At 40.1% G+C, this 26,160-nt stretch overlaps 1 protein-coding gene across 3 annotated transcripts in view; it reads right to left on the reverse strand.

Annotated features, from left to right (window-relative positions):
* The window catches only part of RAPGEF5 (Rap guanine nucleotide exchange factor 5), a 205,761-nt gene that overhangs the window by 29,701 nt on the left and 149,900 nt on the right, over positions 1 to 26,160 (reverse strand). For all 3 annotated transcript variants that reach the window (XM_085050902.1, XM_085050901.1, XM_085050900.1), the window contains 5 exons: positions 6,833 to 6,911; positions 5,731 to 5,875; positions 3,859 to 3,956; positions 3,082 to 3,112; positions 2,061 to 2,139 (listed from right to left, as the gene is read on the reverse strand). In XM_085050902.1, coding sequence (XP_084907028.1) covers positions 2,061 to 2,139; positions 3,082 to 3,112; positions 3,859 to 3,956; positions 5,731 to 5,875; positions 6,833 to 6,911 — 432 coding nt within the window. The remainder of the gene's footprint in view (positions 1 to 2,060; positions 2,140 to 3,081; positions 3,113 to 3,858; positions 3,957 to 5,730; positions 5,876 to 6,832; positions 6,912 to 26,160) is intronic.

Genomic DNA, 26,160 nt, shown 5'->3' on the forward strand with positions numbered 1-26,160 from the left:
TCAGTGCTTAATTAAACTTTCCATTTCCTTCTACTCGAACACTTCTTCTTATAGATAGGCTGCTACCATGACAATACAGGACAACTTTTCTTCTCCAGAAATGCTGTATTTTTAAAAAATTATCTTTACTGTCAGATGTATGTAGCAATATCCATTTGCTTGTCCTATAGATCTTCATGGCTTCAGGGCACTTTCATTAGTGGAGACTATGCCAGAAGTAGTTAAGAACTCTATCCTTAAAAATAAAAATAGGGTTTTTTTTTCTTGTAGTAAAGAAAAAATGAATATAAGAATGAAGGAGGAACTTAACATTGAGAATTGCGGAAAAAAGGTAATTTGATTTCATAATCCTTTTTTAAACTGTCTCCGCTGACAGAGTAAATGAGATGCTTATTCTACAGCAGACTCTCTCACCAGAATGGACACAACTCATGACGATAGAGACATCCAACTGCACTTTAAATTACTAGGTAGAAAAATAAATTTTAAAAAATCTTACAGAAATATTTGGACTCCATATGCCGAGTGACACACGCTTCTTACAGTGAATTTGTTTGAAATGTTCTTTCTGCCATTTGCAAAGGGATGATGACAGCAGTGTCAATTTATAAATGCACTATTGATTCATCCTTTCTTTAACACTGAACTAAATCAACCCACAGGTCAGGTGCTCAAGCACAACCACCACAGTGACTCTCCCCCTCACACCTTTCCAACATTCTATCTGTGGTATCTCTTGGGATGGACCATGTCATCTCTCCACAGAGCCTGTGTTGCTCCCCTGTGAGAAGTAGGGAATGCCAGTGGGAGGAAGTGGCCATGGGCTGCAAGCTGCCCTGGTAATGATTGCAAAGAGGATAAAACACCTCTGGCTGTGGCATGGTGCAGCTTGGACAGACCCATCCACAAGCACCGTCCGTCAGACAACACTCCACCACACAGGATTAGATGTCCACCCTCTGCATCTGTCTCTCCCTTCCCCAACTTCACTTTGGCTATTTCATTCCTTCAATTCCATCACAATCCGTGGCTCATGCTCTCAAGGAGTGAGAAAAAAGCAATTTAACTCAGTCAGGACTGGCCTTGCTGGGTCCTGTCCTGGTGACTGTCCCACCACAGTCACACCGTCTGTCCCCTCTCTTGTGCCAGTAGACTGTCCTTTCCAGTCACCCACAAGCTGTGTCCAACTTTGAAAGACCAGTGAGTGTGGGGGTTCTCATCCAGAAATAACACTTTTAGAAGAAGCCTTGATAACATAAACCTCAAAACCCCCTACATCTGAAGCACAAAAAGAGGATTATCTATCAGCAGCACATACTGTGCAAGTCTTTCAACTTGGCATCGAACGAGCTCAGTTTTTATTCTATCATAAATGAGCACTAAAAATACACTGACTTCAAGTGAACTTCCGGAGTTTTGTTCCCAGTAAGAAATAAAGATATACTGTCAAAGAGCGAGAGTGCCAGGTAGGAGGTCCTTCTGCTGTTCCCTGCTCCTGTACACAGTGTTCTCCTCTCTGCCTCCTTCCTACAGGCATTACAGGAGGGTGACAGCCTCACTGGTCACAGTATTAGCAGTGATGGAGGGAAATTGCATTTTGAAATGGCTGACACTAAAGTGAAGTGGCACCTTGCACTCCACGCAGAGGTGTTTTCGAGCAGAGAAGGAACTAAGGCACATTCCCAGAGTTAGCAGATCCTGGCCCATTTCATGTGACAGGCTTATTCACCTTTCACAACCAAGATATAGGTCAAGAGACCGAGAGCATGAAATGGAGCAGAAGAAATGCCTGGTGGACAGGCTGCCAGCACACCTGGGAGGCACACAGGACTCTGACAGGGGTGCAGGAGGAACCGCACAGGGCAAAAACCCCTTGAGTACCATGGCACTCTTGACCCCTGCAAACCAGGAGAGAGGAAGGTAAATTTGCACAGTCTTTCTTATGTCCCTTAGGTCCTGTTCAAAAGCTGTAAGTCAGTTAAAGAATATTTACACTGAATCCCTTGAGAAACAATTTTATAGTTTTTGAGCTTTTCCTTTGCTCTTTCATTTATACTCACTTTCTTCTGTTTCATTCATGGTTCCTCTGTGCTGCAGCCAGTTCTCCTTTACACTGAACTGGTGGAAAAAGGTTTTATTCTGCGAGGGAGTGGAAAAGAAAGAAAGAAAGGGAAAAAAGAAAATAAGACAATAATGGTTTTTTTGCATCCCTGCTGTTTATAAAGCAGTAATTCATGGAATACATCATTCAACCCATATGTCTGGCCAAAAGGCTTCTGTATAGGAAGCACACTCACCCCTTCTTGGACTAGTAAACTGGGAGTTGCCTTACTAAATAATGGCCAAGGTGGGGATTTTGGAGGAAGCAGGACATGCCAAGGCTAAGCAGCCTGCACAAGTCAAGGTTTCCTGTAGTCATGTTCAGAGCCCATTTCTTATACACTTACACACATTTCTTATGTACAAATCAGCCTATTTAGCAATTTCACTACAATCTCATGTTCTGCCTTCCACATTTTTGCAGTAACATTTTAAGCTTATTACACACTTCAGCCCAGTAAAATTGACGAGCACAGCAATTCACCTCTGAGCACTTTGTACACCAACCTTCTCTGGCTGCAACTTCTCCCTCCAGTTAAATAGACAGATTCATGTTCCTCTCTTTTTGTCTGTCCCTGTCACAACAAATCCGCCCTCTGCTCTGTTTACTTGACATCCATGTCAATGCCTGTGTTCAGCCTGGTTTGCCCAGGTTCTACATCTCTCTAGCCCTGTGGGGACACACTCCCGGGCCTCTTCTGAATTTTGACATCTCAAAGCATCCTGTTAAGATGCTAATACTGTCACAACCACTGCAGGTTAGCTCACACAGCTGGTATTTGAGTAAGGATGCACTCAAACGAAAAATAAAGTTCCTTAAGCAGCACTGCAGGTCTAACCTCACTGATGTGTCCTGTCATGTTTTTGGTCAACAGTCACTTTCAGTTAAGAAGCCAAGAGAAGAGAAGGAAAAGTGGGCAGAGGGGAAAAGAGTGAGATGGTAAATTATCTGGCAATCAACGACGATCAGGTTGGCATTACCTTTCGATGAGGAGAATACTCATCTACAGTGCTGAAAGAAAAAGGAAAATCCCAGTTATTCTTTCCAGCCAAAGCTTAGGAAAAGGAAGTTTAAGCTGTCCCAAAGTTTACAACATCAGAAAGTTTTTAACACTAAATGGTCACTGCAGAAAGGCTGCAGACATTCTTCAGGAAAAACTAAAGGGGTGTGACTCAGCCAGAGAACTTTTCTTTGACTTGCATAATTGATGTAGTGAAAACCAACACTGCCAGCCTATGAGCTGCTGAAGTAGACAAACACAGCAGTCAGGGTCATCCCCAAGGGCACAGCTCCTTCCTCTTCCCCAATGGCCAAACCACAGAAACAACTTCCATTTGTTGGAAAAACATGCCAATTAAGTTTCTTTTATAGGCACCATAACTATTAGTAAAATAATAACTCTGAGATTACTATTACAAGTGTTTTGCTTCTCAGCAGTGCAGAGAGAATGAAGGTACCACTTGAAGTTACAGACTGCAGCTTCTGAGGGAATTTTTCATCAGCTGCTCCACAAAGTATTGCTCTGTTTGTAAATAATCCCAAATGAAATTGGAGCGAATGTTGAATCACAAACACTGCCCAACAAACATCAGAGAAAACTGAATAATTTAGCTTTAGTTTAAAGAAGAGATGATTTGTAAAAATGAAAATGCTACTTTTATCACTCATCACTTTACTGAGTTACAGAAGGATGGCAACAGAAATAAATTACACTCTGAATAAAAGAAGACTTGATCACAAATATAATCAATACTTACTGACGGCGATGCATCCCAAGTATCTTCTGAAATTCTTTCAGGTCCTTCTCAAGAACGGGATATTCATACACATCATCTAACACATTTCTGTATATAGTCTACAAAATAAAGCAGTATCTGCAAACATCTGGCAACTCAAACATAAGTCAATTCAGGCACTATCCTACTAAAACAAATTTTATTATATTTATGCAAAACCTATAAGGAAAGGATGTTCCTGTTTAAATTTCCAGACTGGTCAATATTCATCTTGCCTTTGAAGAAACACTCTTAGTACTGTGTACCAAGTGAGAGGGCAAAATGTTTGTACTATTTTGTCTATAAACAGGAAAATTTAAAACACTGCTTATGGCTATTACATGAAATCTGGGTAAGGTCAGAAGAACACATTCTAAGCATGACAACACACACACCATCATCACTAAACCAAAAGGATAACTAACAGGTTCATTAGTTTAGTACTTTTAAAATGGCAAATATTCTACTTTAACTTTCCTCACATTTTAAACTGAATTGATATCTCCCACAAACTCCCACAACTCTCCCTAGCTGTAAACCAATACACAAATAAACCTTATATCTGAATCTGGGGGAAGACATTGTCACAACTGAAATCCTAGGAAATATTTTCTCTACACTTTTTCAGAATCTGCATGTAGATCCTTCTCTTTCACTTCTAAGAAAACGAGAATCATGTATGAGCTAAGTCACCAGCTTTGCTTTAGCCCCCAAATTCACATATTTCTTCATGAATGATTTTAGCCCATGACCCTGTATGTTGGTTTTGCACATGTAACTGCAACCATCACTAACATTATTGCTGTTTAATATTGCTTCAAGAAGAGAAATTGTGAGACAGTGCAGAGCCACACATCTCTGTGGCCAGAAAACCAAGACAGGTAGAATTCAGTGTTACATAACTGATGCCTGAAATGATGCATCCCTTCCAGTACACCAATACACATCTAGGACCAAACAGCAAAATTCCTAAGGTCTCTGCTTCCATATGCAGTGTATCCTACTTAAAATACAAAACAAAACCAAAAAAAAAAGGAAGCTCAAGACTTTCTCCACATTTCATTCAATGTTTCATGCCTTTGTCTTGAGCGAATGACTGAAGAGATAAAAGACCCTTAAAAATATCTCCAATTGCAGACAAAGAATCTCATCAGGAAAAGTGGAAGATACTGCAAAGTCTCCTAAAATACTCTCATCTTTCAATCAGCAGGGAAAAAAATATTGAAAAAAATCAGTAACCAGATAGATTTTAGGTAAGCAACAATAGCACTATTTGCAAATTTACAAGGGAATCATAAAAGCTTTTGGAACTCATACAGAAATATCAGAAGAACTTTGCTAACAAGTAAGGGAAAAAATTTATTTATTAAAAATACTTAAAACTGTGCTGCTCTCCATGTGCACCCAGCAAACATTAATGAACAGGACTTCACTCCTGAGTCAAAGTAGCATCTCTTGCAGACACCTCAAAACTCTCTTTGTCTGTGATTCTCTGGATACTGACTGCAGACCCTGTTCTGACTGACATGATTGGTGAGTCCAAGGAACCTCCACATCTTTATAGTTTTATTTCTTACCTTCCTAACTTCTCCCATTTCCTAGAAACCATGGGAGTTCCGTAAGTTTCATATGTTAAAGTAATGCTTTTAATGTTGGCGATACAGGCTTTCCGTTCAAATTGACTATATTTAAGGGATTTAAAGAAGACACATGTAAATCATTTTATATTATAGATTTCATGGAGAAGATCTAAGTATGAAAAAATATCTTCTATCGATTTTGCTGTTGGGGCTTTTTTGGACACAGTATGTAATTAAACAGTCCTGAAATGCATCACAGAAATTGTTTCAATACCTTTAAAAATTGTTTTAAATGCTCATCTTCGTGTAGCCAGTCTTTGTAGAGAGAGGTCCACTGAGACACCAAATGCAAGACTTTTCTCTTCCTACAGGACACATCAGAGTCATCTTCTTTCCCTTGGTGGTTCTTAGCACAATAGGTGCAGTAGGTTAAGGAACATATAATAAGGTCCCACAGAAACTTTAAAATTAACTGCTGGCAAAGACTTTGCAATAATCTCATTTGCTACTCAAAGATTTTTTATTTTTTTTTCACTACATTGCTCAGTTTTAAATGTTTTATCCTGTCTGGAGCTTTAGGGGTTTCGTTACTTTTGGGAATGAAATTCTCAGTAATAGGAATGTCAACTCATCCTCTGTGCCAACAGGATCTTTTTCCCTTACAGATTAAAAAGGTGAGTCTATAAAAGTAAAATCAACTCAAAAGGAATTATACAATGTTGAGTCATATCTTTTCTGAAGAACTGAGAATGAACCTTTGTCCTGCACACCAATGCCAATGTGAATGTCTGGGGGAAGGAGGGCAAAGCATCATTAACAATAACACAAAAAACAGGCAAAGAAAGTCAGTTTCTTTTTGCCTGCACAAATTACACTATCTGCAGAAGGAACACTATTTTAAAAAAATTAAAAAGTGAAAGACTATTTCTACCATTGCTCTCCATTCATATGGCAGAAACAGCCATGAGTTTATTCAAACATTGATGCACAGCTTATGGAAGTCACTGGAAATATATGAAAATATACAATTCTTTTATCTCAGAATGAGTTAAGACTTAACATCCCATATTACATGATAAAAGGAGCAGAGAGTGTAAAATTCTTTGCTTTTTCTCCTTGTGCATTCTGAAATGCATTATGCACATGCAGGTATTCTAAGAATTAACATAACCTGGGGAGGTTTTAACTCCACTTTAAATTCTACCTTGTCACAGTTATAAAGATTTATTTACCTTTAAAACAAAAATTGACATAAAATTGCATTGTTCTTATGAGTTAGGTAACTATTTCAAAACCAGGCATCCAACTTTGATATAAGGCTCAACAATAGATAAAACTATGAGTAAGTGTGAATACAACATTCAATAAAAGGATATTGCCTCAGAAGTGCCTGGCACAAGTCATCGGTCGTCATGAAAACTGTGTATGTGAGAAGGAAGTCATCCAGGAGAGTTTCTGTAGAGGAAGACAAAGAAAGTCCAAGGTACAATACATTAGCAAGAGCAAGAAGAGAGTATCTACTCCTGTTACTGTGCATGGCAGGAACAGGACCCCCACCCTTAAAAGAAGGTCTAAACAATACAGAATACATAAACCTTCAAGTTTCAAAAAGTTAACATGGTGTTGCCACTACAGAGATCAGTCCCTTTATTTAATAAGCACATCCTCAGCTCCCAAAGCACCAAAAGGCACAAGTATGCACAAAATAATTAATAATAGTTCAGAAATCAGTAAGAAACAGTCCTTATCCTTATAACAAACACTGCCACCCTGGTCAGCTCAGCTACACACAAAGCAGCCTTTCCACATATTAACTTGTTCTGGAAATTCAGAAGAACAGCTTTTAGTAATAGGAGAGAAAACTAGGATTGCCATGAACTGTGATAAAAATCTATGCACAGTAGTTGAGAACCATGAAATAAATATATTCAGATCTTTAGCTGGTTGGTTAGTCTTGCAGGCATCACTGTTAGTGCTGAGAAGTTTTCTCTAAGGTTTGTTCAACTGTGTAACAAAGGGTTTTTTCTCCCCCTGGTTTCTACCAGCATTACAAAACTGGGCTGAAGGTACTTGCTCACAGAGCATCCCTACACACTGCAGCTGTAGCACCTCAGCTTGTCAGGACAAACAGCCAGTTTGGATCTCAGTGTAACTTTTTCATTCTTCATTCCCATGTCACACTATTTTTAGGATTTATCCAAACCTCTGCTGCCCAGAGCACTGGGCTGAAAGTCCTGACTTGTTCTTGGATGACAGGGCTCAAGGGTAATGTGGTGGTCTTCAACAACCCAGTGGCAACACGGAGGTAAGACCAAGCCAGATGTTTCCTGGAGGTGTGCTTCAAAATGATATGAGGCAACCATCAGAGATGGCAACAAAAGAAAATTTGTCTAAATCAAGGTACTTATTTTAAACTCCTGTGAGGAGGTCCAACCCCTGTGACAGGTTATCTGTTAATTTATTCAGGGCTTGCCTGTGCAAAGCTCTGAGCATCCTGCTCTAACTGAACCTGCTTCCAGCATGGGTTGTACCCGATGGTTTCACAGCTCCCTTCCAACTGAAATTATTATAAAATTCTTAAATCAATTTGCTTCCAATTTTAGCAAACTACTTATACATGATGCGTAATCCAGGAGTGACTCTGTATTCACACAACAAAATCTTCTATGCAAACAGACAGTTGTATTGGTCCTTTTAACCACAAAATTGAAAGGTTTAAGTTTGCTTTTCTGGTGTTGGTGGGGTTTTTTCCCCAAACAGTAAAATCTTCCTCAAGTTTTGAGGTGTTCCTGTTGACTGTATTTCTTTTAATTTCAGCAAATATGCTGTGTTCCCTTTAACAAGAGAACAGCTCTGGTTTTTTTCAGGTAAGAACAGAAACATGGACAGAGGCTGAACAATAACAGAAGTGATTTCAGTTATATTGTAGAGCAAAAATATTTTACCAGTATAACTAGCTGGTAATAGTTAGCACCAATTATACTAAGTTGTGATTTAAGTGGTGGATTTACATCTGCAATGACTAAGGGCCAAACCATACCTCACAGGAGAAAGATAAGGCTGAGTCCTGATTTCTGTATCCTGGTTTTCTCACTGTTTGTGATTTGTTCTGGTCCAAGCTAGTGCTTGTGTGTGAGTGTGCAACTGAGAGCATCCCAGCAGTTTTTCACAGCAAGGCTGCAATTTCACAATAATTTAGAACAATTTCTGTTACAGCTGCTTTGGACCCCCTTATCAGTAAATTATTGATCCCATAGCTTCAGTGCACAATGGCAATGAGAATTCATCCATGTATCATTCACAGACAGATCTCACATAGATAAACATGGATGGATAGCTAATGACATCCCACTCTGTGAGCATGAGATTCAAAATGCCTCCATCATATTTTTAAAATATTAAAATAAATCTATCTAGCTCAATGCATTTAACACAGCTGGTCTAGAAAGAGTCTTGATCTAGATGCATAGGTAAAGCCCCTTCCACTCAGAAGCAAAACAATTAAATCCTTTATTCTACCCAACATTGTTAAAAATGGTGGAAAGTATTATCTCTGCATAAAAAGAGTATTTTGTCTCAGTAAATGACAAGACATGGTGAACAGCTTGTTCTCTATCTGAAAGGTCATCTATTCATTCTCTTGCATGTCTTTTGGATGATACAATGCGGCTATTAAAGTTGGAGGTTTCACAAACATTTATTTGGAAACAGCTGAGATTGGAGTCAACAAACACATTTCAGTTCTTTATTGAACTATGTGACTGTGCAGAGATCCTCACAAAGTCAAGGAGACATTCACAACAGATTATTTCCCTAATTTCCTGCTCTGTGTAGGTGATATCTGAGTTTCAGCAAAACACAACCACGTGTTCGGAAAAGAAACTAAATTCTAGTTGAAGCAAAACTGCGATACTTATCAATGAACTTTTCTAATTGTTTAAAATAGTGTGACTTTAGCATCATAACTGGTGTTTAAAAAACAGCTTATAGGTTTATTACCCGATAATCTGTTTTCCAGATGTCCATCTTCAATTCTTCCAGCATCCCAAAGTGTTGGGATGGAAAGAAAGGCTGGTTTTACTGTAATTTCGGGTTTTTTTCTTTTTTATTTTCTTGCAAGAACTATGTTAAAGATATTACTAATGCAATTCTCTCTCAAAAAAACCCATACCAAACCAAACAGTGATGGAAAGTCTGAAAATGTACATTTGTTCAGATAACTCATAATTGGTTTTAAGCCCTCTGTTCATCTCCCTCTGTCTCCATGTCCTTCCATTCACAGTCTCTGGGTTCTAACAACCTAATTGAAATAAGGTGTTATCACTCAGCCCACTTAAAGTTGCACATACGTAAAGCAACTTATATATATATATATATATATATATAAAACATAGTAATTTCTTTCATCCTCTAAATGCAGGAAAAAAAAGCTAAGAAGAAAGTTAATAAATTATGTTTCCCACAGCTTGTGTATAGGCTACATTTCTTCAAAGTGCCTCTGAACATGTTTAGAAATTTAAACCCTAGAGGAATGTTTTGAACAAAAAAAGTCTGGATTATACATGTGGTCCATTAATAGCATCACTCGTCCATTAAATTACTTTAACAAGTAAGCAATGAAAGTGCTTTTGCAAGATTAAATATCTATTACCAGACGTCACCTAAAGACTTTACAATAATATTCATATTTTAAGATGCCTGAACTAGCTTATAGGTATTTCCCTGAAGTCCTACTGTTCACTGTAACTATCTTCTGTTTTCTTCCTAAATGCCCTGTAATTTAAACTCATTCCAGAATGGTTTTTCATGTCATAGCAGGAACACAAAACCTGAGGGTGTACTGATACTTCACAAATAATGTGCTTAAAACAAACAATTGCACACTTGTCAGACACTTTTGGATATTAATATATGTCCACAAATAATGATTTGCTGGTGTTAACCTACAAATGGAGAGAAAGTGTAACCATGAGAGGACTTATTCACAGCATATTAGTCAGTCTGTTACTAATGGCCACTAAGAGCAGTAAATTTGAATGAGGAAGGGCTGTAAGTGTACAAGTCGGGCTGACAATTATGAACAAAAGTCTTTCTGGGTTTTTTCTGTTTAGTTGCATTTGATTTAAGAGTTAAAAAAAAGGCAATTCCAGTCAAATCATTAATAATTTACAGTTCACCATACCTCCACTCAGAATGGCAGTGAAATGCATACCCCTTTTAAAATTTTACTCCATGTACCAGTTTCTGCATAAATTTGTGACCATTTCCCCTATTATTCCTGTAGCAAAAGTTTTTCTAGCATTTGTTGCAAACAGGGAGAATAAAATGCACAGGAATAGTTGGGGAAAAAAAGATATTGGAAGGGAAATCTTAGTGCAAAAGCCTGTGATGCTATGATATTTTTTTAATTTTTCTTCTTCATGAATTTTTATTTAATCTTTTTCTTCTAGCCATCAATCTAACTTTTCTTTTTTCCTCACGATTTTCCTTTATTTGACTAGGCAATTATTACAAAGTCTGCCTTTAAATTGCAGCTATGGAATATTTAATTTCAAAGACAATTTCAAGCATTTTAAATCTTCATTAAGACATGCAACAGAACCAGCACAAGTCCCACGGCCTCCTGTTCCTGCAGCTCTTTGGGGCAGCCTTAGGCAGTAATCTCACCAAACCAATTGTGTGCGAGTTCCACAGGCATAAAAATAATAAAAAAGCAGGCACTGTGCTTGTTTGTTATTAAATAATCAATTTGCACCAGCATCTGCTGAGCCAGTTTCTGTCAGGCTATGAGTCCCTCCTTTCCTCAAGTGAAGCAAACCATGGACACCAGCTTTACCAGGAACAGTCAGTGCTGCTCATCCCATTGTTCTGCAATGAACAAGTCCTTCTGTAAGACACATTTCGAGTGGCTGAGGGGTAGAAAGAGCAGTGGACAGACCCTCTAACACATGTGAAACATTCAGGGAGCATTTGCTTTCAGCTGGTTACTGAAAGACCCAGCAACACATCTCCAAGAGAAGTTGCAACTGTATTGTGTGTATAGGGCAATGACAGCCAACAGCAAGGGGTGTATTTGGTGGAGAAAGGGGAACTAAATTCCCAGAGACAGTAAATGATAAAATATTTAGCTAAACAACACATCATATATTCCCACCTACTTTAAAAATTGACAGGATTCCCTGCTGCTTTCTATTTGCCCACTTCCCTCTCTAACGGAATATAACCTTTCTCTCTGAGAAAACAACTCTACAAATACAACTCAAGGAGATGGTACAGTTATAAATGCCAGGAGGAAAGAATGGGTTTCCTACATGGGTTTGCACACCAAATCTGATTTTCCAATGGTTTCTTTTCTCCTCTCTCAACCCTCTTATCTAGGCAGGGTATTAGTTACTAAGGCTTAGGACAGAAATTAATACAGACCTGTAGAGAAAAATCATCTGTGACACACATCTAACAAATCAGGCAGTACACTTCATAGTGTTGCCATGTGAAACATCTGTAACTTCTTCTCAAACTAGAGCATTTTCTTAAACTACTGCAGTGGTAGGAAGCATCAATGGAGCAGCCTCACATCAATAACTTGTAACATAAACATGAAAAGAGACTTAATCTAAAGGAAATGCCTTTGCCAAATGGAGTAAAAATTAAATTCATTTGATTAAATTAGATATATTTGATTGTATTAGATATATTTGAGCTCTAAAAAGCAAATACTAGAAAAGCTATATCACAGAATGAGTAAGGAAGGAAAGGCAGGGAAACATTTGGGTGTTACAGATAGTTCCACATTTCTAACTACCTACCTAGCAATTTATATGTTCACATATTATTTACTAAAAAGCACATGCACCAACCAGCATCTTTAGGCCAACACAGCTAAACCAATACTGCATATACATTTACATTACAAACATGTGCAATAGCTCAGACTGCATTTAGAATACACCTATTGCCCTGCTGCTAATATTAGACACACTGTCCAGCTAAGCCAGATATAATTATTCCTAATGCTTGAGTCCTTAATCCCGTTATACCCACAAGAAGAGATAACTTGATGACAAATTCCAGTTTGTCCTGGTTTTTGGATCAGACTACTACGTCCTGAATACATTTTGGTTTCCTACTTCTCAATTGCTGCCAACACAAAAAGAAAAAAAAAATAAGCCAAACAAGTCCTCCCACTCTCCCACTTTCAGGGACAAACTGACTGCTGAGATGACAAGAACCATTCTCTTTTTCATATCAGGCTGTACAGAGCAACTTTGCAGACCCTATTATTTCCACTCTGTAGCATTTTTTTCCATGTTCTTGCCATTATTTGCTTATTTAAATATTATTAAAAAAAATAAAGCTATGCAAAACAAGAAAACAACAGGATTTAAAATATCCAATGCATTGAAGTTTTTTCTTATAACTGCATGGTTTACAAAAGGTAAATTCCTCTATAAAGAGGCATATAAGCATATAGACTACATGCATATAGATTCTATACTCCCTTCTCTGCAGATTGTCTGTGTCGTGTACTGTTAGTTGGGGAGAGGGTATTGAGAGTGAAATCTGTTAAACTGCAAAGAAAAACAAGTAATCTGCTTTTTTGGGGGGGTGGGGGGCTGCTTTTTTAAACTTATCACTATTCTGAACCTAAATCTCTTCGACTTTGCACTGTACAAATCCATTGTGAATGGCTGTGCAAGAATTACAGAATGATTTAAGGGTTTTCCAGGCTTGTATTCCACGCTAAATCGGATTATAAGAAAATATAGATAAAGCACTGGCATGCAAGTCTTTTTCCACGTTATGCAAAGTAGTGATTCAGCTTTCTCCAAGGATTTGCTGGTGGAGGCCAAACCTGCATGGAGATTGAAGGAAAAACCAAACAACAAAAAAGAGAAAAAAAATTGCTTGAATGAACACGCCACTGGAATTCAGCAACTCACAGATTAAAACTACTCTTGCCATAGTAGTGGCAAGCCTTAGTCATTCCACAGAGCAGTTGTGGTTGTCACTATGTGTATGAGAGAATTACACTGAGAGAATGAAAACTCATGCACTGAACTAAAAATATAACACTTTAAACTCTGTGCTTTCCAAGCAGAGGAAATCACTGTGTCCATCCTGCTCAACTTATCTTTCAGGAATATAAAAAATAAATAGAGGTCTTCTATTTAACAAATAAATAGATATCTTCTTCAACCTCAGCATGTTAAAACTTGAGTATAATGTATTGGTCCATCAGCATGTAGGAACTCCAGCAGCACAAAATACAAGTGGGGGCTTCACATTTTTCAAACATCAGTGCAAACTCTGAGGGTTTTTTTGTGTGATAATGAAATCTCTTTGGTGCTTGGGTGGGGGGATATTTTTGAGAAAGACAAAGATGAAGCGAAAAATAGATGTATTTTAGGCAACACAGAACAAATTCTAAAACCCTTTAGCTCTGCCATTTCCCATTTGTGACAATGGGAAAGATGACAAGATGACCATATGGTCAGCTCTTGACATCCCCTTATGTTAATACACTTACCAGTATTAGCCAGAATTACAAATTTAATGATCATCAACAACTCTGCTCTCAGTTACATTCAGCACATCATCCCTACCTTGCAGGACCAGACACTTTTCTCTAACGAAGTATATTTGGGGAAAAGAAACCAACAGCTAAACCAGCTTAATCCTTTGGAATTTTTATCCTCCTGTCTATGACTAAAAAGCTGGGATCAATAACACTAATGCACCTTCTGACCTCATACCACGTACTGGAAATAATGTTTCAGAAAGAAAATATTCACTGATGGGGTTAGCAACACCACACTGATCAGAAATAGTTAAGGCTTGCATCTCTCACAAGCATGAAGAAAGGCAGCCCTATGAGATGGAGTTACAGCTGGGCACACAGACAGATGAGCCCTGTGCCTGAGTAAAATGGATGCTGATTACTAACTATTCTATAGGGAATAAATACTTTTTTCTATTTTAAATATTCAGTCACTGGGTTCAAATTAAACGAAATGAGGGCTACAGTGAAGCATTTTCAAGTTTTTCAGCCTCTCAGTGCTGAAAGCTCACAGCCTTGATAAATTCTTGTCACAGCTCTTCCTCCCTTCTGCAAAACGAGAAAAATTATAACTCACCTCAAGGCAGACAGACAAAGCTACACGTAGATTTTTTGTGTGGTTTAGCTCACATAATACTATGCAATGCTCTGAAACCTTTCAGCAATGCAAACACAGGTCCTGAGAGCTGAGTTGTAATCAGAAAATTGCTTGTTCTGCAGAAACGGAAAAACGATTTGATGGCAGTAACTCTTTTCAAAGATAGAAGTTTCTCAGTAATCTGCAATTCCACAGCAATTTACTAAAAATGTCAGAATGTGTCCGACTACAAACAGTAAATGCAAATTGCTCTCTGATCTAGCAAGATATTGGTCATGTCTGAGAGGGTGCTGAGAGGTCCCAGACCTCCCTTGCATTCAGCAGATGGCAACCGCGCTCAGGACCTTGCAGGATTAGCCCTTAATTCAAAATTGAATCCTCTAACAGTGCTATGCCACCATGGACACAGCATGAAGCAAAAAACATGAAAACGATGTTGAGAAAGAAAGGTCAATGAAAAAAAAGAACATCGATATATAATTTGCTGCTAATGTATTAAAACAATTATGGTAGTTATGTCACCTAACCACCAAGGCACCAAGAAATCAATGCACAAAGGAATAAAGAGCAAGACATTTATTTCTGGCATTAGGTTAGAAAACTAAAATACATAAGGGCAAGATATTTAACTTGTACAACCACATTTTTTTTATTAGAGCACAAAAGTCAAACTAGGAATCATTTCTAAGGTCATCTCCCAGAAATTTCTGGCAGTATTTTAACATCTGCAGAATGAATCAAACACATTCTGTCTGGTAAGGTCAAAGATCCTCCTAAAGTTGCATTCCAGTTGCTGCAATCACATGTACTGCAGCAATTTCTTATTTTGCTGGAGGGACAAAAAGCCCCGAAACCACAGGCAGAGAGCAAATGTCAAACTCGTCCAGCTTTAATGAGACACTAATTTTGCCACATAGAAATCTGAAGCTCTCTTTTTTCCCCCCAGGTAGGAGGGAGCCCTGGTGATTCATGTGCAGCTATAATAGTCAGGGGTACTCAAAATTATTGCACAAATCTTCTACGCCTTATACATTTTGAAGCAGTGGAAACGTTGCCTATAGCAGTCACCCTCAGATATTGATATTTTTTGTTTAGAAAGTGTCTCTGACTGCTGCAACTAAAACACTGAAGCTTTCCATGCAGTGAAACTTGACAGTAAACGGAAGTATTTTAAGCACATGTGAAATGTGAAATCCTCACACAAGCAGAAGGCAGACACTCCTTGTTCACATCAGGCATCTCCCGAAGTACTTGAGGAGAAAAACCCATCCTCTCTTTCCATCGATTGATTAAAATAAGCCAGCCAGGCCCGGATTGCCTGGAGCAGCAGGACAGAGGATAAAAGATTTAATGGTTCCCTTTCATCCTTCTGCCTGCAGACCAGCTGCCTGAGCACAGCCTGCTGCGATGTGCCCTCCTGGGTTTGCACCTCCAGCTCGCACACTGCCTGACACCTCAGGCACTGGTGTGGCTCAGTGAAAGTTGCATGAGCAAGTGCAAAGCAAGGTTCTACTTTTCTGCTTCTGTCTTGCACAGGAACTTTGCAGCAGTGCTGTCACGCTCCTCCCCAGGCAACCAAGGAGACGCAATGTCTCCAGCTCAGACACCTCAATGACACACGTTCCAGGTGCCACCAAGAGCTGTCACTGCCTCAGTGATGCCAGCAGGACAGGTATCGTTTTGCTGCCTGCTGGCAGCACAGCTCACAGCCATCCTCCAGCAGCAGAGAGCAGAGCACAGAAAGGGGCTGGACATTCTTTCCTCCCTGCCACTGGAAGACTGATGCTACCAAACGGGTGCTCTAAGGTGCCTTTAGGCTGCTCGAGCCTCTCGCCAGGTCCACTAGTCCAGCACACATTCCAGTCTAAAGGGAACTTGAAAATCAGAAATTCAGCTTTCAGAGAGTTAACACAAAAGAAGGTGCACTCAGTCTTTATTCTTTTCACCACTGCTGTCCAACACTTATATGGCATTGAAGAATAACCAAGTTTCAAGTTCAGCATATCTTTGTCATTGATGAATTGGAAAATCTACTCCAAGGAAAATCCAGTATTATATAAGCATAAAAACCACCACATCTTCAAAAAATGATTGTGAGTTCTTAATTTCTAGATCATCTAGATGCTTTAAAACAGTCTGCTTCTCAGTGACATTTCTTAGACCATGAGCCAAAATTTTCTGTTTACAACCCCAAAATAACATTATATATATATGCACACACACACTTTTTTTTTTTTTTTTTAAACTCTTAACTGGCATTATTTTCAAGTTGAGACTATTAGCTCCAAAAGGCTTTACTTCAAAATCTACCCTACTTGGACAATACCCAGTCCAGCAGATTACAGCAACTACAGTTCAGTGAGCAAAATACATTCCATGTTGGTTCATGACAAGGATAAAGGACAGGTCACACTGCACATGGCTATGTCCCACCTAAAGCTCTGCAGGTCAGGTATAATGCCTGGAATTCAGTGTGCACTGTTATCCCCATCCCCATCACCTGCTAACTGCTTTCCATACAACCAGAGGGAGGTCCCTTAGGGGAACAGAAATGTACGTATGCGCACTGTGTATTTTTAAAAGTGTTTAGCAAGAAGCTTTGATCTATTATTTTCCCCCCTACAAAGCAGCAAGGGGAATTTTCTTTGTGCTTCAGCCCAAGGAAGGAGATATAAGGAGTATCTTGTTTGTCCCTGGGAACAAAATTATCATAAATATGCTAAGCAGTGCAAGCTCCCCAACATGTGGCACTGGAGCATGTGCAGCAAACATCACAGCATCTCTTCAGGGAAGCCTAGCACGACAAAGCCTCCACTGGCAAAACGCTCCTGGCTTCTGTGGATTTGACAGAATTGCCTATAAAGGGAATGATGGCATTTTCATCTGAGGAAGAACTGTTTGATTTGGTCCAAACCTCTGCACAAGATGGGAATAGCAAGCATTAGACTAATGAACAGACCACACATTTCTTCCAGCACATGAAAGGTCAAGTGATGGGATATTTCTGGTGTATCAGGTCGCACACACTAGGTCAGGGTCTTGCATACACAGCTGTGGCTCACTGTCATGTAAGCTCAGAGGCACAGACTTAACATCTTCTGACATACGGAGGCAAAAGGCCCAGCAGGCTCTGCTGGGGAGAGGGCAAAGGGGAGGGAGGAATACAGCTTGCAAATCCCACAGGAGACCCAGACAGACAGTGGCATACTGCAGTGTCACTGCTGCACTGAAGCACCTCCAGAATTTTGCCCAGGGTGTACTATACTTCAGGCTGATGGGCAAACAATTCTGAGATACCTCTGAAATAACTTATACAGTATCTAACAATGCACCTGCAAGGCACAGCAGAGGGGGATGGCACAAGGGACATGGCATCCAAGAGAACCCAAAAACCAAACAGGGCCATACTTGCATCTTACATTTCCACACCTGTCTTCCTCCCCGCTCCCCAGGGCAGTGAAGCACAGCTTCACAGTATTAAACCAGAACAATGAGCACCAGAGCACTCATAAGGCAGCTGCATTTTGCTTCTCAGTGAGGTGAATGGGTTCCAAAAAAATCTGTGAGTTTCATGATGTGGTGTTCAAATGCATTGTTACATTAATTGTAGACTTATTTATAAGATATAGGTCCTTAAATTATGAACCTGAAATTGTACTTGCTACACTGAGACACACAAATCATTCCAGTGACAGGTTAACATGTAATTAAAGACAGCTTTTCTCCTTATTATTACAACTTAATGGAAGACAGCAACAAAAAAATGCCTTGCGCATAGTCTGCATATGTATTAAGGACATCTAACAACTTCAAACTATTGTGTTTGTCAGTACAACCCTGTGCTGACAGCTGAATGAAAGAAATCACAAAGGTTCTTGCATGCACTATTTAAAGATCATACAGGGGTAAGACATGAGGAACAGATATTATCCAGAGTTCAGCGGCTTGTAAGTATTAAAACACCCACATGGAGATTTTCCCGTGGCAGCTGAACTGTGTTTGTGTGCAATTTGGCTGCTTGAAATACACAGCACCTCAATGCTACACTTTTAGGATAGAACACCCTTATTTTGATAATTTTCAAGGTATTTACACTCCTTGGGGAGTTCAGCATTAGGTGCTTGGTTCAGCTGTACCATAATTACTCAGGGATTTTTATTTGATGGCCTTGGTTATTTCAGTTAAATAAAGTGGAAATACTAAGCAATTATAGATGAAAGCACAGTGGGGTAATTTTCCAAAGGTTTATATTCACTTCTGCCATTATTTCGGATTTTTAGTACAATTTATTGATTCAGTCACAAAGGAAAAAAAATAGATGCAAACTACAACTCTCAGATAGGCATAACTTGGGACTGGTATAGTCCAGCTTTCTTTCTTTGTATCTTTCTCTTCCAAGTCTTATGAGACACTATGTTTTTCATGCACACACTGAAAAGCATCTAATGCAAGAGATGCATTCTGTATTTCATGGAAAGCATTCAATTTTTAGCCCTTCATCAAGACAGACAGCTGTCTCCTGGACTTCACAGGGCACAGAGGAATCTCCTTGGCTGACAGGTAAACCTCACCTTTCTGCACAAGCATATATGAATCTGATGCAATGTTAAGGAAAAAGGTAAAAATGCCAAACTATGATAACAGATAAGCCACTGTATTAAATGGTGCCTCTCGGATCATCTGCTCCTTGGCCATGTTTCACCACTATAGCACCTGGCTGTGAGCAGTGCTCGCTGCCATCTTTCATTTCTAGAGCTCTTTTAGGCCGTAAGTGCCAGCACAGTTTCCATAAAATACGCTTTATTTTTCCAGTGTATAGAGAAAAGGAGGCAGATATGGGCTCAGGAGCAGGGGGAGGTACCTGCCAAGGCTGAGTACACAAACCCACTGTCCCATGCAGACAACACCGATATTTGTGGCCAACACCATCAAATGTGAGTCAGATGGTGATCCCACCACAAATTGCCTGTGCCTATTAGTTTTTGAAACCCTCTTCAAATTAAATAGGCTAACAGCATAATTTCTCCTTTTTTTAATGAAACTGATTTGCTTCTTCAATTAGTCATTAATGGCAATTATAAAAAATTATTTTTTCTTACTAAGAAGCAGTATGCTTTCCGTATCATCACCGGTTAGCCCACGGGAAATCATCAATTCTGTGATGACAGTCTTAAGACTGCAATCACTTTTCCATGGCTGCAGCCTGGTAAACACCTCTGCTAGGTGTAATACTTCCTATAGCTTCTTTCAGGTTACAAAATAGTGAGCATGTATTTATTGTTCCTAAATAGTGCCTGTCAGAGAAGGTAGCAAAGCATCTTAAAGGAAGACTCTGGGGACTATGTATCTCTCTTCAGCTAGATGAATTCTTCATATATCAGGACATATATTTAAAAGTGATTTTCCATATCAGTTTTTAGAAATATCACTGATTATAGTAAATATACAGGAGCCAGAATCAATTCCATTAGGAGCTGCTGTTCTGAAGAAACCACAGCCCACATCCCAGAAGGACAATGAACTATAATATGCAAGCTCATTTAATCACTGTATCCAATTACAAGGAGGAATAAATCATCACACACATGCCTATGTCTGAATTTTAAAAAGTAAATAGATCATGAATAGTCAAGCCAAATGCTGTGAATCTCTGAATTCACAGATTAGCAGGGGAAGTGGTGCATTCACTTTCCATTTGAAATTTTTTGTGCCATTTAGAGCTTGATTGTACAGAGCTGACATCCTCTGCAGTAGGGGACACGAAATTCTGATATTCACCTCAACGGAACTTGTGTATGGTCTAAGGACAGACTTTCCTTGTCTCTCTGCCCTGATGCATACCCAGGACTCCCCTAAGCCACAGGGCTTCAGAAGAGAAGCTGGCTTTCATGCTAACACTACAAATAGCAGCATTCTGGGCAACTGCTCCGACCCTTTGCTGTAAAGTCCCTCATCCCAGACCTACATGACCATATGCTCCAGGAGGATCTCCATTTGTCAAGAAAACCCAGTACAGCAGTTTCTTGCAAAGCTGATGGCATTTTCATGTTTTCCAGATGCTTTTAGAAAACTGTTTTTAAATATTTATCATTCTTTGTAATGAAGAACATAGTTGTAACTTCCCAAATTACATCTTACTAACCTTGACTCCCTAAACAAATTTCCTATCCATTAAGCTATGATGTTACATCAAATGTCCTATGGCCCATTTGCATGTCAAAACACCTCAAAAGGGAGATTAGATTCTCATTAATAATAACTCGATCTGTACTCAAACATCAAAGAAAAAAATCTGTCCAAAATATTTACATAAGTGGCAGAAGCAGTCTGGAGAGATGTGCAGACACCATGCTGGACACTGTAACAAAATGTCCCTCAAGCCAGTGATTCTACACACACCTCAGGAAAATGGCTTCTTGCTGCTTTGCAACGGGAGAAGCCCAGTTCCAGCTGGCAGGGACCCTCCCTTGCCTACAGGTTTAGGCTTCACTTGTCCAAGATGCCCAGGCTTCCCATCTGATCACATCCCAGAATCGCCTTGCGCATGCTTTGGGGCTTCTGCCCACCACAAACCTCAGAGGTCCCACAATCCAATGGCTTCCTAGGATGTCACACTGCCCTGGGGAAGGTCTCCATGCTCATCAGCAGCCCCAGCACTGACGGAGTCTCTCCAAGGCATTTGCAAGGTGCTGTGGCCTAAGAGCCCTACAGTGTGGTCACAAGGGGAGCAAGGAGGGAACAGATAGAGTCCCTTTGCTTCCCTGGCCCTGCTCCAGGGACATCCAGGGAAGTAGACAGCAAGGAACCCACAATGTGTCCAGGAGTGCCTCCTTGAAACAGGCTGGGCCCCAGCAGGCCAGATGTCTGCACCCGTCTGTCCCTCCTAAGAACTCCCTGGCTGCCCCCATAAGCCTCTTTGTTCAATGCCTGCGTAGCTGAAGGGGAAGTGAGGAGTCATTTTCCCTCCTGGGAAGTGGGGTGTATGAGTGTGCTGAATTGCTAAATCATCCATTTGCAGCCTCCCTGCCACTGCTTGCTGGCATGTACCAGGATGGAGGTATTCCGCCTGCCTGTTACAGAGTTAAACTCTACAGACAGCAGTGCAGACAGTTAATGTCCAGAGACAGTAAGAGGAGGAGCTGTAGTCACTTTGTAGTCACAAAATGTTTGCATTTGCCCATTCCTGGTGGTTTTCACACTTTGGGGCAATGCTACATGGTCACTGCTGCTTTAAGGCTTTGAATGAAAACCCTTTGACAACAGGGATCTGACAAACGCTATTTGTTTGTGGTTGTTTTTCACTGTTGTTTGTTTGCTTCCAGCTTGTGGCTGTGCATTGCCCATGATGTTACTAACAGTATCAACAAACAAAATCCCATGGACAAGGCTCCTATGGGGCAGGAGTGGAATCCAACAAGGGTTTCATTATTGTATTGATGCCAGGGCTCTGAATTCATGGCTAGGAAAGAAAAAAACTAGGATCTGGCTTTCTGGTTTTAACTGCAGTGGTTCCTAGAGAGAGGTCAACCAGCCCTGAATTCCAATAAACGGATGTGGAGAGGGTTAAAGAAAGGCTGCTTGTGGAACTGGCAGAGCTTTGTGGGCAGTGAGAGGAGGAAAGATAACGGCAGGAGGAGGGGTGTACAAAAAGGGAAAAAAAAAAAGAAAGAAGCTGAAAAGCAATAAAATGTGAGGTATAAAAGCTTCTAGCAGTCCCAAGTCAGACAGCATGATTTCTTCATGATTAGATCTCTCATTCTGGCAATTTATAGCCCCATCAAAACTCAAGTTCAAGCAAAGGAATAAAATCCCAATTCATGCCAAATGCCATCGTAAGAAAACCAAAGTCTTTTATGATTAGCTTCCATCAAAATTAGATCCATCAATGCTGCCACTTTATTTATATTCATATTTTCTCCAAACCCTCACTCCAAAATGTTTTTGCAGGAAGTGTCCTTGTAGACATCACATTTTCACTTTGGAGTGAGAGCACAGTTTTGGTTTTGGAAGGATCTCACAAGCATTTCTGAACTAAGACAAGGTCATCTCACAATCTCAGCCCAGCTTGGGACAAAGCGGTGTGAGCTGCTGCCACAGCTACAGCTCACATCAGTATTTTTCACCTTGTCTAAAAGATGGGAAAAGTAATGCACTTTATTGCAGTAACTGATGCTATTCTGAAAAGCTCTTTCTGTCAGTGCCAGCGATACTCTGGGAGGGTAACTGACATCTCATGAAAAACCTTGAGCTGTCAAAGTGCTGTAATTCTACTCCTATTTCAATCTTTGAAAGGATCAAAATTGACTTTAAAAAAACAAGCAGGACTGTCTCCAATACCAACTACATAGACTGTCCTAAATGGTGTTATATACCCCAAGTAGTATCACACTGGATCAAAAATTTCCCTCAAAAAAAGCAAAAGCAATTTAAAACCTTCATTATGAGCTTACCAATTGCAGTTAAAGCCCAGGGCTTCTGAATTTATGCTCAGAGCATTCTGCTCCATTATCTCCTTTTTTTAGACAGGCCCCTCCACTCTCACAAAAGTATTCCTGCGACAACCATCTATTCTTACATCCAACAGCCAATCTTCTCCCTTGCCCACTAAAATCAAAACCTAGCAAAACACCACAAACACCAGCAGAACACCCTGCCAACCTCTTCCAGCACACAGCAAATTTGGCCTTTAGCACCTGCTGTCACATCTGCTTTTTCCCCCTTTCCCTTGAACATGGTAGAGAAGGCAGCAACCACTGCTAGGGCAGGGCAGAGCCTGGCTCCGCTGCACCTGGAAATCCAGAGTGTGCTGGCACCAGTTTTCCAATGCCCCAGACAGATTTTCTCAGGCAATTGCATTTATTCAGCTACACAGCAAGCAGAGGCATTCCATGCTGTAATGCAGCCCAGGGTTCCCAGCTATTAAGGGAGGTCTTAAGAGCCCACAAAAAGCCCATTGGGAAACAGGCTGAAATCTATACCAATTAATGGTTCACAAATAGGTCTTGGGTTGTGGCTTTTTGTTCTTAATCTCCCCGGGTGACCTCTGAGCCCAGGGATTTACAGAAAGCAGTAAAGTGGGAAAGAAAAGGACTGCATCAGTACCCTGTACAACCAAGCATCACCTAACGGCAGTAACAGGGAGCATGACAGGGAGCTTAGTAAAGTGGCAATAATTGTAGTTTGGCTATAGCCAAAACCAGTCCCACTTTTGCTCACAAAAAGACCAAGGCTGCTACTTCCATAGTACCGTGAAACTGTTTGAACTCAGGGCATGTTAAGAAGGATTGCGGGGGAAAGAGGAATTAACAGCATGAGAGTAAATTTAGTTCACAAGAGGGAAAAAAGCCGCTTTGAAGAACAGATTTCTTTCAGATTCTTGATACACAACCTCAAAGCACAGGTCTGCAGTGAATCCATCCTTCCACCCTGTGGGCGGGGAATGAAGGCGCCCTTTATATTCCTCAGAAAATGTTAATCTCACAAGAAAATCATTGTATTATAGCAACTTGGAGCACTGGAAGCACTGGAATTCAAACTCTGAAGACAGTGCATGAACTGTATTCTTGGACTCAAGAGATGCAGCAAGCATGTCAAGATACAGTTTTATGTTTTCAGCATCCTCACATAAAAATTCCCCCATTCCATAAAAGCTTTTTAAAAAAAAAGAAAAAAAGAAGAATCTGGATTTCTGAGCGCCATCACCAAGTTTTATAACATCACAGATTCTGCTTTCAGGAAGGAGTGCTTTGCTGCACAGCTACACAAGAGTCATCAGCGTACCAACATGCCTACTTAGATCAGCAGCTGGAGAATCTCAGTGTGATCCAAAAGGAACACAAAAATAGAGTACCTGGATGACAGTGTCCAGGTTTTCAACAGCTTGCACATCAGTGTTTGACAGTAAAAAGCCTTAAGAAGGAAGAAAAGGAGTACAGCACTAAGCTGTGAGAATGATAAATGGGGGCCCTGTGGGGAATCCCTGTTTGGGGTTCCTGAAGGACAGGGTGGTCTGTGGCTCCCAAGGAAGGAACAGGATGTGCAGACACTTCATAAGAAGCAGCAACACTGATATTTCAGTTTTGCAGTTCCAGTTCCTACTCTCACAGCTAACTGACCTGCCAGCCCACACACCATCTGTTGCTACTCCTCTTATGCTACTCTTTTACAAATCAGGTCCCACTTTTCATCTACTAGAAACAGCACTTTTTAGCTAACTGTACATGCTTTATAGTCAGCTTCAGTGAACCACACCGGGGGAAAATATGATGACAGGGCTGTAGCTGGGGGCTCAGAGGATCTAGAAAGTTGTGTCGCCTTCACAGTAGAGGTTGTCCTCTCCCTTCATATATTTCACCCTTGGTGGTTGGATCAAATTGTTGCAGGGGAATGGATCTCTAGTACACAGCAGTCAGCAAGAATTACCACAGATTAGAGTCATTTCAGAATCTGGCTATCATTTTTTGCCAAGCTGATGTTGACTTGTTTTGTTTTTGGTGTTCCTATGGGTTCACTAGAAGCAGTATGACATTAGTTGCAACAGAATAGACCTGGCCTGCTTCATCTCTAGACCTGCAACTGTGGAGCTGACCTAGCCTCTGGTGTGGCACTTGAGCCAGGCAGGGAATCAGCCCAAGTGGTTGGCATATATATATCCAAGATGACAAGTCTCTTGATGAGAAAGATTTCTTTGGCATGACCCCTGTGCAGTGACTCAATTTCCCCCTTCAACTTTGTGGCCTTCAGTCCCAACCTTCTGACCTGGGAACACAATTTATTTCTGCTACATTTGACACTGACCAGCCACACTGGAGTGATTAGAAAAGGGTTCAGACTAAAGCAGAAACTAAGGGGAAACCTCTATTGTTCTTTTTAACACTAAAATACAAGATTTTTTATAAAACCTTCCAAGCATTTTTTATCCCTTCCATACACTTCTTGGCTTAGCACCACCACACAATTAGGAATTATCAAAAGCATCATTCTGGAAAAAAGTTGTATAGAAACGCCTCTCAAATATACAAACATGTCTCTTTATGATCTCAGCTACTTAATACATCTGTTATTTTATACATATATATATATATACATGACCATATATAATTTCACATATCTGAAACACTTACTCCATTGATTGGATAGTTGTATCACCTAGACATCCAACGTCATGAGAGCAAAAGGGAGGGTAGAAATAACCGATTAAACAGCTTTAGGGTTACTTTTCCAGCAACCTTACCAAATTGCCAGTGTCATAACATCTTATGTTCCAGGTACTTCATCAAAATGCTGCTATCACCCAAGCCTACTTTGCACTACAACAAATGAACATATTCTGCCTTTTCTGACTTAAAAGCCTTTTCCACTCTCAAAAGAAAATTATTTTTACCCTTAAAAATGTTCTCCTTATAGACCTATATTTCCCTGTTCTTTTTTGCTTAAACAACTAAGATCATCAGAAACCCTGATATTGTCTACAGTGCACATCTTCATAATAAATGGTTTCGCACTAGGCTTTCATGACAGCTCCTTATCACTTTCTCACACAGCAAAAG

The sequence above is a fragment of the Lichenostomus cassidix genome, chromosome 2 (assembly GCF_008360975.1).
Source record: "Lichenostomus cassidix isolate B80296 chromosome 2, HeHo_3.0, whole genome shotgun sequence".
NCBI lineage: Eukaryota > Metazoa > Chordata > Aves > Passeriformes > Meliphagidae > Lichenostomus > Lichenostomus cassidix.